The sequence below is a fragment of the Hemitrygon akajei genome, chromosome 5 (assembly GCF_048418815.1).
Source record: "Hemitrygon akajei chromosome 5, sHemAka1.3, whole genome shotgun sequence".
Taxonomy (NCBI): domain Eukaryota; kingdom Metazoa; phylum Chordata; class Chondrichthyes; order Myliobatiformes; family Dasyatidae; genus Hemitrygon; species Hemitrygon akajei.
Window position 1 is genome coordinate 41086223 of NC_133128.1, and position 16372 is coordinate 41102594.

The following is a 16372-nucleotide window of genomic DNA, read 5'->3' on the forward strand; positions in this document are numbered from 1 at the left end:
TGAGGAAGGCAAATACAATGTTGGTATTCATTTCAAGAGGTCTAGAATATAAGTGTAGCGATGTGATGCTAAGGCTTTATAAGGCACTGGTGAAGCTTCACCCTGAGTATTGTGAACGGTTTTAGGCTCCTCATCTAAGAAAAGATGTGCTGGCATTGGAGACTGTTCTGAGGAGGTTCACAAGGATTATTCCGGGAATGAAAGGGTTATCTTATGAGGAATGTTTGATGGCTCTGCACCTGTAATAGCTGGAATTCAGAAGGATGAGGGGGGAATCTCATTGAAACCTTTTGAATGTTGAAAGACCTAGACAGAGTAGATGTGGACTTGATGTTTCCTACGTTGGGGAAGTCTGGGACAAGAGGGGACTGCCTCAGGATGAAGGGGCATCAATTTAAAGCAGAAATGTGGACAAATTTCTTGAGCCAGAGGGTGGTGAATTTGTAAAATTTGTTACCACAGGTAGCTGTGGAGGTCAAATCATTGAGTATGTTTAAGGTGGAGATTGATAGGTTCTTGATTGGCCATGGCATCAAAGGTTTTGGGGAGCAGGCTGGAGAGTGGGACAGAGGAGGGGGAAGAAAAATGATCAGCCATGATTGAATGGCAGAGCAGACCCAATGGGCCAGATGGCCTAATTCTGCTATGTCTTCTGGTCTTATGGTCTAAGTACTTGACTGCCTTGCCTTTGTCCAATTGAAAACTCATTTTTAATTTCTAACATTTTGTAGCTAAGTATAAAAAATGAACATGTAAACATGCATATTTTATGAGTACATTTTTTGCAAAAGGATATAAATGCCAATAAATTATGCAATTTTTGTGAAAGTGATATTTTAATATTTGAATTATACAATTTAATGGCTTTCATTGTCATGCTTACAACACAACTTATTGGAAACTTAATAATCAGGATTGAAAACAATAGTACACAATCACATTTCAAGTCTATGATCAAATCATCATCAATGTTATGATGGTTTGATGGTCTGTTAGAACTTCTATTGAAATGGTTTAAAAAAGCACTTGTAAGATACATCACCAGGCTAAATAATGTCTCTAGTAACAAATTATAATGGTCTGGATAGAAAATTAAATGATGAAATGACTCTAAATTTTGTAGCTCAAGATATCTTGAGCTACAAAAGGACTTAGAAAAATTGAATATTGTATATAATGTAATACCATTTCAAACAATAGTTATATAAATCTCAGATAATTTTCGTATCCTTTGCAACTTATAGCTGCTTTTAAATAATTTTCTCTAATTAGAAGCAGGGTCCTCTTACTTACAGGCACAAGAAGGATTTGAATTTTTAAATCAGTTAGGGATGACATTCGTCCTACTTTCAGTTTTATCACTGATTTGTTTATGAACGTCACTACTTTTGGGAAAAACACAGTCAGCTCAAACACCAACGTCCCAAGATGCAGTCTTGAACTTTGATCATCAAGTTAGGTACATTTATTAAAGATGTAAGCAAATTACATTATTCTGAGTGTCACTTACTTTTGCTACCACAGCATATCTAACCTTCAATACACTACTTACATCAATACTGAATTTAAGTACAATATGCATGAATGAAGTGTTCTTATCTTGTGATAGAACAGTAATAGGCTCTGTTTTTGACAGACATCACAATAAAGTAGATGAATTAATTTAACATCACTTGCATTTATTGGGCCCAATCCAGTAGTTTCTTAAATGAACATAAACTGGTGCATGATTTGCTTAATTGTTTTGCTGCTCTGTTAGTATTTTTATCAACTCAGATTGGAACAATGCCAACAATAGTACATTAAATTATGATATACAATATAATTTTGGGAAATGGTAATAATGGAAAACAATTTTTATTTATTTTGTTCAAAGCTGTCTGATGTTGTTTGAGGCAGTGATGTAGTTGGAAGGAAATGAAGAGAGAAAATGATCTTTTTAATTACCTGCAATGTTCTTTGTCATTCTTTTCAGATTAGTTCTGAAAATACCAGCTTTGTAAAATGTTCAAGTGAAACATTTCTTACTTGGTTTTCATTTTAGTTTCTTCTACCAAATTTTCTCATGCATTGTTTGCCTTTTGGTACATTCCAAATAATCACACTTGCAGTTATGTCAACCAGCTGTTCACCAGAAGTCTTCATAACTGTCAGCTACTGCACTTGCATTTTAATGTGGCTGGGTGGGATAGGAAGAATATTAGACTGTACGAAGTTATTACAATAGAGTTATGATCAGGAGACTGTGATTAATTTTCCTTATTCTAAAATAGGATTGAGGACATTTTCCTTTAACTTTGATCAACAATAGATAGGTGTATTTTATTAAAGATGCTTGGTATTTAATTGGATTTCCTAAACTTGCATGGTTATTCAGTAGATGACTGTGAGTCATTGAGAGCAAGTGGTGCAGGGGAAAGAAGAGGTGAGGTGTGGTGTGAGAGTCAAAGTGGGTAGTATTTGCAAAGTAATATATTTTCACTTTTGACATCCTGACAACTCTCATTGCTTGTTGAAAGAATATTAAACATCATTAAATTAGGGACCTTACCATCTTGGTCATATCCTCTTCTCGTTACTACCATCAAGGAGGAGATATAGGAGTGTGACGACCCACACTCAACTATTCAGAGAACAGCTTCATCCCCACCACCATCAGATTTCTGAATGGTCCATGAATCCATTAACACTACCTTATTATTCCTTTTTCCCCACTTGATTTATTTTGTAATTTATAGTAATTTTTATGTCTTGCACTGTACTATGCCAGAAAACAAATTTCATGTTGTTATAAGAGAATAATACTAAACCTGATTCTGAAACTAGGATCATTCTACTGTTGCCCTGGCTAAGGCAGATTGGATGGGATTTATTTGAATTTCCTAAACTTGCATGGTTATTCAGTAGATGACTCTGAGTCACTGAGAGCAAATGGGAAGAAGAAGAGGTGGGTGTGGTGTAAGAGCCGAAGTGGGCAGCCATCGCTAAGAAACACATTTTCACTATTGGCATTCTGTGAACACCCATTGCTTGTTGAAAGAATATTGAACAACATTATCAGACTGAAATGTGGAAAAGGCTGTCTTAACCAGTTGTTGAAGGTTTTAATTTAAAATTTAAACCATAGGGTTTAGGAAAATTTATTGAATATAAAGGGAGTAGCAAAAGCAAAAACTAAGGAGAAATGAAAATACATTTTTTAAAAAGAGTAGACACAGGATGATTGGAAAATGAGCTATAGAGAGATAGTTTTGGATTGTACCATAAACAATCAAGCTTGTGGAGGGTTTCTTATTAATAGTTGAAGTTCTGGAGCACAATTTGTTTACCTCTGCAGCCTGCAAATACCATAGCCAGCCAGTTCACTAATATAAAACTTTCACTGATCTAACAGACAGTGGCAGGCATAGAATCAAACTATTACCCACTTGTAATGCTACAGTTCTCATGTGCAGAATATGTGTATTTACATTTTTGTATTACTTTGACGTTTTTAACTACTTTTTTTGTTCTTAATTTCTGCTCTTAACTTTGTTTTGCAACTGCAGAACAGGATTTCACAAATTGTTCCAAAGAGAATCCCTTAGTCAGAAGTTATCGGGCAAGAGAGTCTGAAACAAATCCAAACTGTCTCATTAAGGTACAGGATCTTTTTTTTAATATAAGGAATTGAGTAGCTGGACATATTGGGGAATCTGGGTAAAAGATAATTATAATTTGCTGTATACCCTATTTTACAGTGTAGACACGCAGGCAAGTAGTTGTATAGATTTGATGATGATGTAAAACTTAGTAAGGAATTGCAAATAAGAGTGAAGAAATGGAAAAGATTTCATTATGTTGGTGGACTGAACCTGCTTATCCGTGTGTGTGGTTGAAAATATAATGGGGAAATACTAGCAAGCAGAATAGTCAATCAAAATATAAAATTAATATCAGCTGATGTTATAGTGCCCTTCCAACATTTGATTCTTATCAATGACGTCTGGAGAGAGGCAAAATAGACTGCTACTATTCTACCACTTGTTTATTTCTGGCAAAAATGGATTTTCTGCTTCTTGCTGTCTCCATTGTGGTTATATGAATCCTTTAATAATTAATATTGTATTAAAAGTGCTGGTTCTCGTATGGCAGAATTAAAATAATTATTTTTGCAGCTAAGAGTTTACAAGTACAAAAGCTTGTTATCAAGTGCACAATAAAAGTGGTAGCATTTACTAATTTGCCAATGTGAATTTCTACATTTGCAGGTTAGTAAATCTTTGGAAATCTTCTCCCAGTGAACCATGGATGCTTTGTCATTACATCTAACTGATAAATTTTTGAAAATTGGAAGGATCAGATGATGATGTGGCCTAGAGACATAGGTTCAGCCGTTGTGCCAACTGATAGGACAGTTTCAAAGGGCATTATGACCTTTTCCTGTTACTATCTGGAATGTTTCCTCTTCATTTCCCCCAGCATTTTATACCCTAAATCCATGCAACCTGATAGAATGATAACTCATTCATTGTCTGAACAGAGTTAGAACATGAGGTGGAATGGAATAACAAGAACTTATTTGGCAATGATAACAAATGAAACAACTTACCATATACAATTATTTTTTAGTTTGTAGAAATTATTCTACTTCTGTACTAAGTTTAAAATAAACATTGGTGGAATAGGTAAATCAGCACCATTTTGGCAAAGCTTTCAACTTTCTATTAGGAACAAGTAAATATGAAATACATAGATAATAGCAAACATTCTCAATCTCAGAAGGTGAGCAAAAGTGTTTGGATTTAAATACTTCTTAAAGAAAACCAAAAAAATGGCTTACACAACAGTAAAGACAGTTTGTGTCAGCAATTTTATGAGAACATAAGGTAGACTTTTAGAGAGGAAAGAAATCTATTCAGTGCTTTGAATTGGAAAGAAAGATGAAGCTGGATATATGTTGTGTCTTTTCCTTTCAACATGTCCCAAAGCAGTTCACAGCCAAGGAATTGTTTTGGAAATCTGGGCACTCTTGCGGTCTGTCTAAATGAAGCAGCACGATTCCACAAGCTACAAGATAAAAGAGTAGCTCTTTGGTTGAGATTTTTGACCCTTGGGGCCAGTTGAATAGAGCACTATGGCTGATCGATTGTTCTGTATGCTGGAGGCAAAATAGTTATAGATTTACTGGTTCTCATGAGATTTTGCACACAGAGATATGGCCAGGGGTAGAAAAGGGGTTTTGAAGTTAAGTTTATCAATCTACCTAGACAAGAGGAGAGCTGAGGCAGGAGAAGGGAAAACAAATAATGAGAAAAGAAAGTGAAGAAGATGGTGGATTATGGATAAGAATACAAACTGTGACAAGAAAAGCAAGTAATGGGTGGTAGAAAAGATGGACGAGAGAAGAGGGGGAAGAGGAATGGAAATAGCTGCCCAGTGGGATGAGGCTGGGTGGTGAGATAATAAGAGTGCCAGATGATTATTTGGCTGAGAAAAAATACAAAGGTAATCACTGTGGGCATGAGACATTAGATGATATTTAGTAGAAAGATGACTGAGACCCTTAAGGATGCTCAGTATTGGAGAAGGGAAGTGGATGTTATAGGAAAAGGAATGCTTGGTGAAACAGCTGCTAAAAAGAATTGCGAGTGAAGCTATGAACTGTTTAGTGGTGAGAAATGGGCATGAGCTTTGCTGTGTCCAGTTAAATACAAACCAACAAACTGTGAGGAGGTGTTGGAAGTTGGGCAAATGGCAATGAACAATCACACAGTGAGCTCAATGAGGAAAAGGGAGGCTGGCACTGGCAGTTGAAGACTTCTTTTTATTTAGAGATACAGCTCAGTAATAGGCCCTTCTGGCCCAACAAGCCTGCATTACACAAATTACACCCATGTGACAAATTAACCTACTAACCCATACATCTTTGAAAGGAGGAAACCTCCATGGGTATGGGGAGAATGTATAAACTCCTTACAGAAAGCAGCAGAATTGAACCTGGGTCACTGGTGCTGTAATAATGTTACATTAATCGCTATGCTACTGTGTTGCTCCATCACTATTTTCACAGATAACATTTGTTGATCATCCACAACTAAAAAGTAGGCAAGTGTGTGAAATGCTTTGGAAATTTGGGGATGGGCATAGGAAGAGGATTTGATTTACTTACTTAGGGATACAGATTGGTAAGAGATCCTTCTGGCTCAATAAGCCCAGGCCACCCTATTACACCACTACCCAATTATCCTGTATGTTTTTAGAACATGGAAGGAAACCTGAGTACCAGCAGGAAACACATACAGCCATGGAAACAATGTAAAAACTCCTTATGGACAGCAGCGGGAATTGAACTCAGGTCACCGATGCTGTAAAGGCATTAAGCTAACTGATATGCTACTGTGCCACCCCACCATTTGATGGTGAGCGGGTTGCAGTTCAGCAAAAATAATGGTCTGTACTGGATGGTTGGGCTGCTAATGGATAAGACAGGCATGTTGATCACTGGAAGAGGCTATTAGTATGATCCAAAGGATGTTCATAGTGGGTAAATGGAGTGAAGCCTAGGAGGCTTGTAAAAGGCCAAAACAATTGAATGCTTAAAATTCTATTAATATTCTTCCTTTTCTTAGCTATGTCAAAACAAAAGCAGCTCGAAGGTGGTTCTAAAGTGTGACTCAGTCACCAGGTCATGATATTTGAGTGAAACTGAACAATTTTATAATTGATTTTCAATATGTGAAAAAAACCAGAGGACATGGGTTAAGGGTGAAGGGGGAAAAGTTTAAAGGGAACATTGGGGGGGGGGTTCTTCACACAGAGAGTGGTGGGAGTGTGGAATGAGCTGCCAGATGAAGTGGTAAACGTGGGCTCACTTTTAACATTTAAGAAAAATTTGGACAGGTACATGGATGAGAGGTGTATGGAGGGATATGGGCCAGGTGCAGGTCAGTGGGACTAGGCAGAAAAATGGTTCGGCACAGCCAGGAAGGGCCAAAAGGCCTGTTTCTGTGCTGTAATGTTCTATGGTTCTATGGGTAGTAGGACCTTTTCTTTAAGGAGCTAATGATATGTGAAACTTAACACTGCAAATTTCTATCACAGCATTGTACACCAGAGTATTTGGTGCTGGTAAACAGCAAAACCATAATTATGGTTCCTGTTTCGAAGGAATATAGCTTTTGACTATGAATACATTTTGTGAAATAGTATTTTCTATTCTTTATTAAGAATATTTTGCCACAAGCAATCATAAAGTCAATTTGGAAATCCTGCTGGCACAACGTAAAATACTAAATAAGGCCCCTGGTATTGTCTTTGGCCACTTTTTACATTATTCTATACAGACTGTATAGATAGAACTAATGTCCTTCCGAATGTAATACTGAACTAATGAAAGTCTGCAAACTCCTAAATTACTAAGCATATTTGTAGTTTCAGCTTTTCCCCAGAAATGATAAAATGATTATGGTAAGACTTTAGTCTTCAACATCATAAGGTACAATAAAAAGAAGTATTCATAGAGAAATACTTATGTAAAATAGAAATCTTATTTTCATATCAGTATACAGGTCAAAGGTTCACAATGACTATCAATACAAGCTCTTTTAGCAATTACACTCTTATCACTAGTGTTCAGAAAATGATTAAAATTAAATACAGATTGCAAAATTTTAATATTTGACTAATAATAAGTACCCATAGAACTACACATTCACTACTACTGAGAGATGGATAATCTCACTGGTCATAGTAACTGCATTTTCAGATAACAACCACAGAAAATCACATCCATCTTTTAAAAAAATCACCTAGATTATAAAATGAAATATTAGACTGATGCTCTAATAATTCCATCATTGAATGTGTTAGTCTATAATATACATATAGATAACTATGTTAATATATCTTCTCTCCCAGGTTACATGGCGTTTGGCTGGGGTGGAGAATATATTGATTGTGGTGCACAAGACATTCCAGTCATGTGGGACAGGTTGATTAGATGCTTATTAGCTGTTTTTCATATGTAATACATATAGTCTTCAGAAAAAGATTGGCAAGCATGAACATGAAGAAGACATGTTTCATAGTCCATATTGCTATACTGATTTTCTTTTTTTTTTGCTTCTCTAAGATTGTCATTGAGTTAAGCCCCTTTTTAAAATTCGAGTGTGGTTGCCATACCTCCAAATGTCTAATTTGAATTAAGATATATATTAGCTTATAGCACAAAAGAAAAGCAGCAGTACATTTCAAAGTTAAAACAACTTAATGAGAAAGAGGTCAATTTTCATAACTTGACATTTTTTTTATTTTGTGAAACTGAGACTGCAGAAATATTGTTTATAATAAAATCTGAGAGCGTTTGATCAATTAGAAATAATCCTGAGGTGTGAGAGCTGCATTTGTGTAAAGGTTAAATAAGAAACTTCTTTTGCTGGTGTTTTATTTGATTAAAAATATAAGTGGAGATACAAGAGACTGCAAGTACTGAAATAAGGTGCAAAAAGAAATCTGCAGGAGGAACTCGGTGGAAACAAAAGGATAGTCAACATTTCGGGTCAAGATCCTCATTTTAGCCAAGGTGATAAAAAGGATGTACAACTTGACATTCTAATGAATTCCCAAGCGAACACCAATCTCATTTGTAAAATGAAGACTAAGCTCTTGGCTACTGTGGTGGGGGGTGGGGGGGGGTTGGTGGACTGGGAGAATCAACAATATCAGATAAGAGACTGAGGGATATTTTTGACACTCCTACACACCTTTGAAATTAAGCAACCATTATGGCTTCTAGACTGCAGGATAAACAAAATCCTGGAATGCAAGGCAAATCTAAGCATACCTCTGGCACATCAGTGAAGAATTCAAGTCAAGTGATCAAAAATTGAGGTGAATTTTAGTTGATAGTATTTGAGATCATAGTTTTCTTTTATAGATCAAAGGAGTAGAGAGTGTGTAGAAGTGAGATTTAATGGGGTATATTTGTAGCAAAAAATTGTGGAATTTGGTCAGACTAAGATATAAGAGGGGATGGGTTCAATAATGGACTAACACGCAACTCATTGATTAGTTCTTATGTTAATAGAGTTAAGAAGATGGCTTTATAGTTGAAAGATCTTACATGGTTTGAAAGTCAATAAATGGGAGGGAACCAATTACACTTAATATTGTACATTAACTATGAATAATATATTATCGGATACAATGGATTCAGTAGGAAAGATCATACTTTAATAGACTTACCCAGTATTGCAGAAGCAACAGCAAATCCAAATTTATTTAAGAATCTAGAACACTTCTAAGGCTAACAAAGTCCATAAATGATTATAAAAGTATCAATTCTCATCGAGCCCTTTATGCTTACGCAAGCTTTTAGAAGTTTTATAATACCCTTTGAGAGACAGCAAAAAAGGGAAAACTTATGGAGTTAGAAGAAAGTAGTTTGGGGATTGGAACTGATATGTGAGAGGAGTGATGAGTGGTGTATTCAAAAGGTGCAGGGAGATGAGAATGTTTAACAGTCGGGTTAGGATAGTACTGAATGAGGCTCAGGGGGTCTAGTCTGGAGGCAGAAGTATTGGAGATGAAGAACATGGCCATGGCTTTGCTTATATCTATTTGAAGTTTTTGTTCACCCAGATATTTTGAACTTGATAGCAACTAATAAGAAATGGAAAATTAATATTGGACACCACTAGCACATACTAGTGAAAGTGATACCATGCGTCAGTCTAGAATACAAGTGATGTGAATGAGGGCACATGAACCACTGGTGTTTGCTTAAGTAACCAATTAAGTGGCATAATGGCTGTTGGGAGCAATAAATTTCCAATTGCAGTTGGTTACAATAATCTATAGGCAGGTTAAGAGGAAATAGTCTGTGGTATCATAAGTGTTGAGGTTAAGAAGGATCAGGAAAGATCATGATTTGTTGTTATGGATATACAAGGTATCAACTGAGTTATTTATGTGAGATGCTGTGGGAACTTAGCAGGTTGAGCAGCATCAATTCTGTAGAGTTTTGACCCAAAACATCAAAAATCCCTTCCTCCCACAGATACTGCCCATCTTGCTAGGTTCATCCAGTAGTTTATTATTTCTAAGTGAAGTCTCAATACTTTGGTTAGTTAACAACCAGGTTTGGAAAGAGTTGGGTATGTAATTCTAAAAAGTAATTATTCTGAGTACGGTAGTTACAATACTTAAGGCAGTTTCTCAATCATGGCAAATCGATCCCTTTGGGATTCTATAGAAAATAATACAGGTAATCTCTTTGGCTATGCAATTGTAATGTGTAATCTCTTAATTTCTCATAAATGTTATAAACTGCATATATCATCTGCCCTAGCAGATATGAATAAGAAATATGACAGAAAGAACCTACATTTAACATGACTGTAACCATACCAAAGGGGATAACATCCAGGTAAAAGAAAAACATAGTGCGAGGGCCAGAATTTCTCATCTCAAATGTACACTTGTTAAAATATCTATCCTGGCATGAAGCTGTGGCATTAAGGACAATGTAATTATTTTCTAATATTGGAAAACTCTGCTAGCGATATTGGTGGCACAAATATTAAAAATCAATTCCCTGAAAGAACGCAATTTAGGTGTGCATTAAACGCATTGCTATTACTCCAACAGATTGAACATCTTTTGACCATCACAGCAGTAAAACATCCAATAGACGTTTTCTAAGGTTATAGTAACTAGTAAGAAGAAACAGAAAATGTTGTAGTATGTTATAGTGGGCACCACTATAACATACTGGTGAAAGTGATACTGTGCTTCCAGCACAATCCATCAGGGTGGCAAAGAGCTGTGGTGGTGTTCATCTCCAAAGACCAGAACTCCAGTTCTATCAACCAATTTAGGAGCATTGCACTGCTGAATGTCAAGGGGAAAATCTTCTTCTCCGTCGTGGCTAAGAGGATGACCAGCTACCTCATGGGCAATGGATACTTTGACACCAGCTGCCAGAAGGCAGGAGTTCCATGCTTCCCGGGATGTATGGAGAATGCATCATTGATATGGGACCAGATCCAATGAGCCAAGCGTGAGAAAGGTAACCTACATGTTGTGTGGCTGGATCTTGCAAATGCCTATGGATCTGTGCCACACCAGCTCATCAACTTTGCAATGGAGTTCTTTTACATTCCTGACTGCATTAGAGGCCTGGTTTCAGAATACTTGAATGACCTGCTGATGGGCTTCTCTTTTCAAGGGTTTACAACGGGGTGGCAGCAGCTTGAAGTAGGCATTGTAATGGGATGTTCCATCTCTCCCATCCTGTTTGTGGTAGCCTTCAAGATCATCCTTATTGGAACAAGGCAGGAAGTTGGAGGAATAAAGCTGTAGTCAGGGCAGAGAGTCCCTCCACTGAGAAGCTATATCACAAGCATCCATCAGACAGCACCATGCTCAAGAAGGCTGCTGAAGAGGCTGGACGAGCTAATGACATGGGTAAGGATGAAGATCAAGCCCAGCAAGTCTATCCCTCCAGTGACAACATCACCTTTATTGTAGTGGACAAGGAAATCCTATTGTTGGCCAGGCAGCCCATCCAAAGCCTTGGGAGGCAGTACAGCACAGAGCTCTCTGACAGGCAGATGGGGAAAAGTAGCATAGAAACAGCTCACAGAGGGTCTGGCAAGAATTGACCAGACCCAACTAACTGGAAAGTATAAAGTGAGGTGCTTCCAGTTCACACTATACCAAAGGGTGATATGCAAGCAGGAGAAAACCCAACTGACCATTGAGCTGAGGGAGTCCATTGACCCGCTGTTAAGGAGTGCCAATGTCCCAATCCACACCGGCCATAAATGGAGAGCTTAAGACCATCAGTAGGCTGTAGCACCAAGAGGTTGTTGTCAGAGTCCAGGCTGGACCTGCAGGACTTGGCTGGGGGAAGGCAGCATGTTTCTGGTCCAAGGCCTCAAAAAAAAGAGGAAAGCCATGGTAGTGGAGGAGGTGACAAGGACAGAGCAGGAGCACTGTAGGGTGAAGGCAGTGGCACAGGGCACCAGGGAAGCTGGACAACATTGAGGGCACCATCAACAGGTCTAACCTGTGGAAGATCCTACAAGCCAGTCTCCGCTTCCTCATCCTGGCAACCTATGACACCTTGCCCAGCCCCTGAAGTCTTCACCAGTGGTTTGGTAATGAGGATAGCTGTCTCCTATGCGATACCACCAATGTCATCCTACAACACATCATGGCAGGATGCAAGACTGTGCTGTCCCAAGGGCACTACAGATAGCAGCACAACTAAGTCCTAAAAAAGCTGGGAGAGATCCTAGAAAGCTGCAGGTGGGATGTGAGAAGCTGCCTTTCCCCAGTAGGACGACAACTCATCCCATTTATTATGGCTGGTAAGAGCACTGAATGCACCTGCCCAAGAGCTCCTTCAGGATTCCTCTCCACAGGCAAGGAGTGGAACATGAGGGCAGATCTTGGCAGACAGCTACATTTCCCTACGGAAAACTCCATCATTTTTCTCTGCCCAGACTGTGGTCCATCCATGGCCGCCAAGACAGGCCTCCTCATTGAGTTAACCATCCCATGGGAGGAAGGAGTTGAAGAGCAGGGCTGATGTACTCAGACTTGGCAGCTGAGTGTAAGGAAACTGGCTGGAGGACCACCCTCTACCCTGTGGACGTAGGATGCCGGGGCTTTGGTGCATCGACAAGTTTACTCCGTGATATGGCAGTGTTTGGAACAAGGCTCAGGGCGGCCACCAGAGAGTTGGCTGAAGAGGCAGAAAAGGGCAGCTTGTGGCTGTGGCAAAGGAGGAAGGACAGAAATTGGGAAATCAACTATCCCCATTGGAAGCTGCAGTGGGTGCCACCAGGAGTTATACCAGGGCCAGGGTTAATGAGCAGCGGTCCCCAGCTGACGACCCTGCACTGTTGGAGGTGTGGCAGGCAACAATGCCAAGCAGGAAACAATGTCTTCCTGTAAATCTTATAGCAAAACATATTCTAGGGCTGCTCTGTATTAATGGGATCTCATAGTGAAATGTAACTTCAAGTTTTTCCTCTAACCATTATCTCTGAAAAGGTTTAACAAGGAAACAGCTAACTAACTTAATAATAGGCAGTGTTATAGTAAACAAAAGAGGCTATTATATGACAGCATATTGCGTACATTGTAAACTGAAACTGTGGCAACACCAATAGAGATACTTTCTTGTCAGACATGTTTCAAACAGCAGTGGATTATATCTGCAACCTATTGGTGTTATGTGATAAAAAGTAAGGGGCTGGTAAAACAAAACACAAAAAATCATGTTCAGTTTAATCTGATCCAAACAGAAGCTGTAAAGCACAAATAAACTTAAAAGGACTAAATTTAAATTTTTGTTTAAAAGGAATCAGTTAACTTCAGAATAGTTACTTCATGACTGAAGGTGGAGATCTAGATCTAGTTTGCATGGACTTGTGAGAAGAAAGGAAGACAGAGATATAAAGTTAATATAAATCCAGAAAAGCAACTTTATAATTTGTAGCAGAAAAATATTTAGGGCAGTTCTAATTTGTCAGATTTAAGAGTCTTATGGCATTCTTGGGAAATAGATTGATACCTGAAGTGAATACTAACATTTTAAAGATAACTTTTAAAAGCCCAATCTCAGCATACCCTGCAGCATGAATAGGAAGAGGAAGAATGCTAATGTTTCAGGTCAATGACATTATCAATTTGTAGCACTGGCCTCCAGCCTTGTGAATGTACTAAGTGCTCATTTATTGTATAAACACAACAGGAACCTTTTAATTATGCATTTATGCTCAACTGCATAACTAATAACTGCCAAAAATGAGAACCTGTTTTGAGTGATATCATTTATCTCCAGAGGGTGTGCTGTTTTGCCATTTCAAAGTATATGGGAAATCAATATTTTAATAATATCTTCAATATCCATGCCCTATTCTCAATGTAAATCCATTGAAAATATGAAACTTTTTGAATAAGATGTTGCATTTTATAAAAGGCATGCCAGGTAGTCTCTTTTCACCTTTCAACACCCCTCCAGTCCTGAAAACTAATTTTATTTTATGGGGTCTTATTTGCTCAAATGGCCATCAAAAAGGAACATTAGAAGAATATTCTTTGTATCCCAATTTTTTATGAATATTCTGATTGGCTGATCAGCTGGCATTGATGATGGACACCACAGATCCTCTTAAGGATTGTACCCAATTCAAAGTCATATTGAAATAGAAGAATTGCTGCATGAGAACGCACTAAAAATTTCGCTGGTGCGTTTCATTCTCTCAAGTCACCAGAGATCACAGACCCTTTGCTATTGACTGTAAAATCTGGGTTGTCAATTTTGTTTCTGGCCTCACAAATATTGCCTGACTTGCTGAGTCACATTTTCAATAAACTCCTATTACATGGATGAAAATGTATTTATAAAGAAGTGTGTCAGGCATTTACTTCAAAAATTAGACATAGTGCATCTTAAAGATGTCAAAAAATAGCTTTCACATTACACTATAAAAATAAGAGTCATTCACTGTAGCATCTGTTATTGAAAGCAAACTGGACTAAGAAGCTGCATATTGAATTAGTTGGTTAGGTTTTGGCATACCTCTCATTAAATGTTTTTATAATTAACTCATTCTTCACTGTAGAACAAATAATTTATGTTCAATAGCGAGGGGTATAAATTTACTTTAAAATGATATTCTTCATTTGTTTATTCACAAATCCATAATTTCCCCTAATTGAACAAACCTCCAATCCTGAAATAAGGATTCTTTAAACATTCTGTTGGAAATGGTGTGAACTTACAGTTAATGTCCATCAAGGAAAATTAGAGTGGATTGCTTATGCTGAGGTATAAAGGTGGAAGGCATTGTTAACCAATGTTTAGTATCAAAAAATATGCATGATCAGAAACTTTAAAGTTATAGAGTAAGTAGCAGTTATCAGGAGAAACTTAAGGATAATGCCATTTTCATTATAAGAATATTAAAAGATTTTTAAAAAATATTTTAAATGACAATAAAGTAAATGAGGAAACTAATCTAGGGAAGAATAACATTTTTTTTATATTTAAGCCCTAAAAGAATTAACAGAGGCTGGTGTTTCATTTTTCTTAGGTAGTATATTGTTAAGATTGGGGTTCCACACAAGAAAGTGAGGTGGAATTGTAACCCATAATGGCTTTTAGAAGAAAAGTAAGTAAATATTAGAAACATGAAAAAATTTTAAAATCCGTATTTAGTGACAAATTGATTAGCTCCTTCAAAAAGCCAGCATAGGCAATAGTAAATGTATGACCTTTATTTGTGGCTGAATATTATGTGATTCTCTGGCTATACTTTATCATGATATCAATCCCTGGGACAAATTGGCATAGTTATGGCCACACTCCGGTGAATTGAATCAGTCACCAGGTACAAAAAAAACTATTCCTAAATTCCAGATTATAGCATAAAACATGGCATAAACTGTGTCATGTTTTAAAGCTATTTTATTGATACTGCGATCTGTACATGTAAACCAAAATGACAAATCTGCCAGATACTCATAATACTGCAGGTATTAAACTGTGCAGACAGCTCCCAGAGTTCTGAAACTTGTTTTTGCAAATGTTGTTGAGACCCACGTTGAAAATAAAACATGTCTCCAGCATTCTGACATCCTTGGCATTTCTCATTTGTCAAATATTACAGACTTAAGAAGCTGAATCTTCCCTTCATCCCTTTTATTTTTATACCACAAGAGCATCTCTGGCTGGGAAATGATTCTGCAAGATAAAAAACACAATTATTAATAATCTGTTACTTCAAATATTTTTGTTACATAGTGTCAGAGAAAAATACCATACAGACAAACCCTGAATTCCACTGCTCAGATAATGGCAATTTGCCATTATGTCATTTTGTCACTACCCAAAATTTCCAGATACAAAATAAAATTCACTCTTACCGAATTTTTTTTGGGGGGGAAGATAAATAAACAGAAAATATGAAAGAAATTACAAGTCTGGTCACTCAATACTGTGGGGCAATAAGGTTTGAAGATGTCGTCACAGTACCAATTGGATTGCCAGTCACAGCTGAGTCTCTCCTTTGCCATGTGAGCAAATGTCTCAGTGCAGCATTGTGGGAGCTGCTGTAGCCATGACCAGCTCCTTGAAGTAATACCTCAGCCTTTATTGCGCTTCCACTAAATTACCGTGCTTTAACCCATTACCCTTCTGAATTCTTTGTATGCCGTTTTTCTCCAATGAACCCTGATTTTCAAATCCTGTCACTTTTCCTGATATTTCCACTTCCCTTTCTTAATCCATGGCCATGCAGATGAAGAGAATGGAAGTGATATACACTGAGACGTTTGTCAACATCCTCAGATTGGAGAAAGCATACCAAAGCAG

General features: G+C 37.5%; 1 protein-coding gene across 2 annotated transcripts in view; it reads right to left on the minus strand.

Annotated features, from left to right (window-relative positions):
• Nucleotides 1-817: 817 nt before the first annotated feature.
• The window catches only part of LOC140727676 (immunoglobulin-like domain-containing receptor 2), a 141109-nt gene continuing 125554 nt past the window's right edge, over nt 818-16372 (minus strand). For both annotated transcript variants that reach the window (XM_073045315.1, XM_073045316.1), the window contains one exon: nt 818-15742. In XM_073045315.1, the coding sequence (XP_072901416.1) occupies nt 15707-15742 (36 nt within the window). In that variant the 3' untranslated portion in view covers nt 818-15706. The remainder of the gene's footprint in view (nt 15743-16372) is intronic.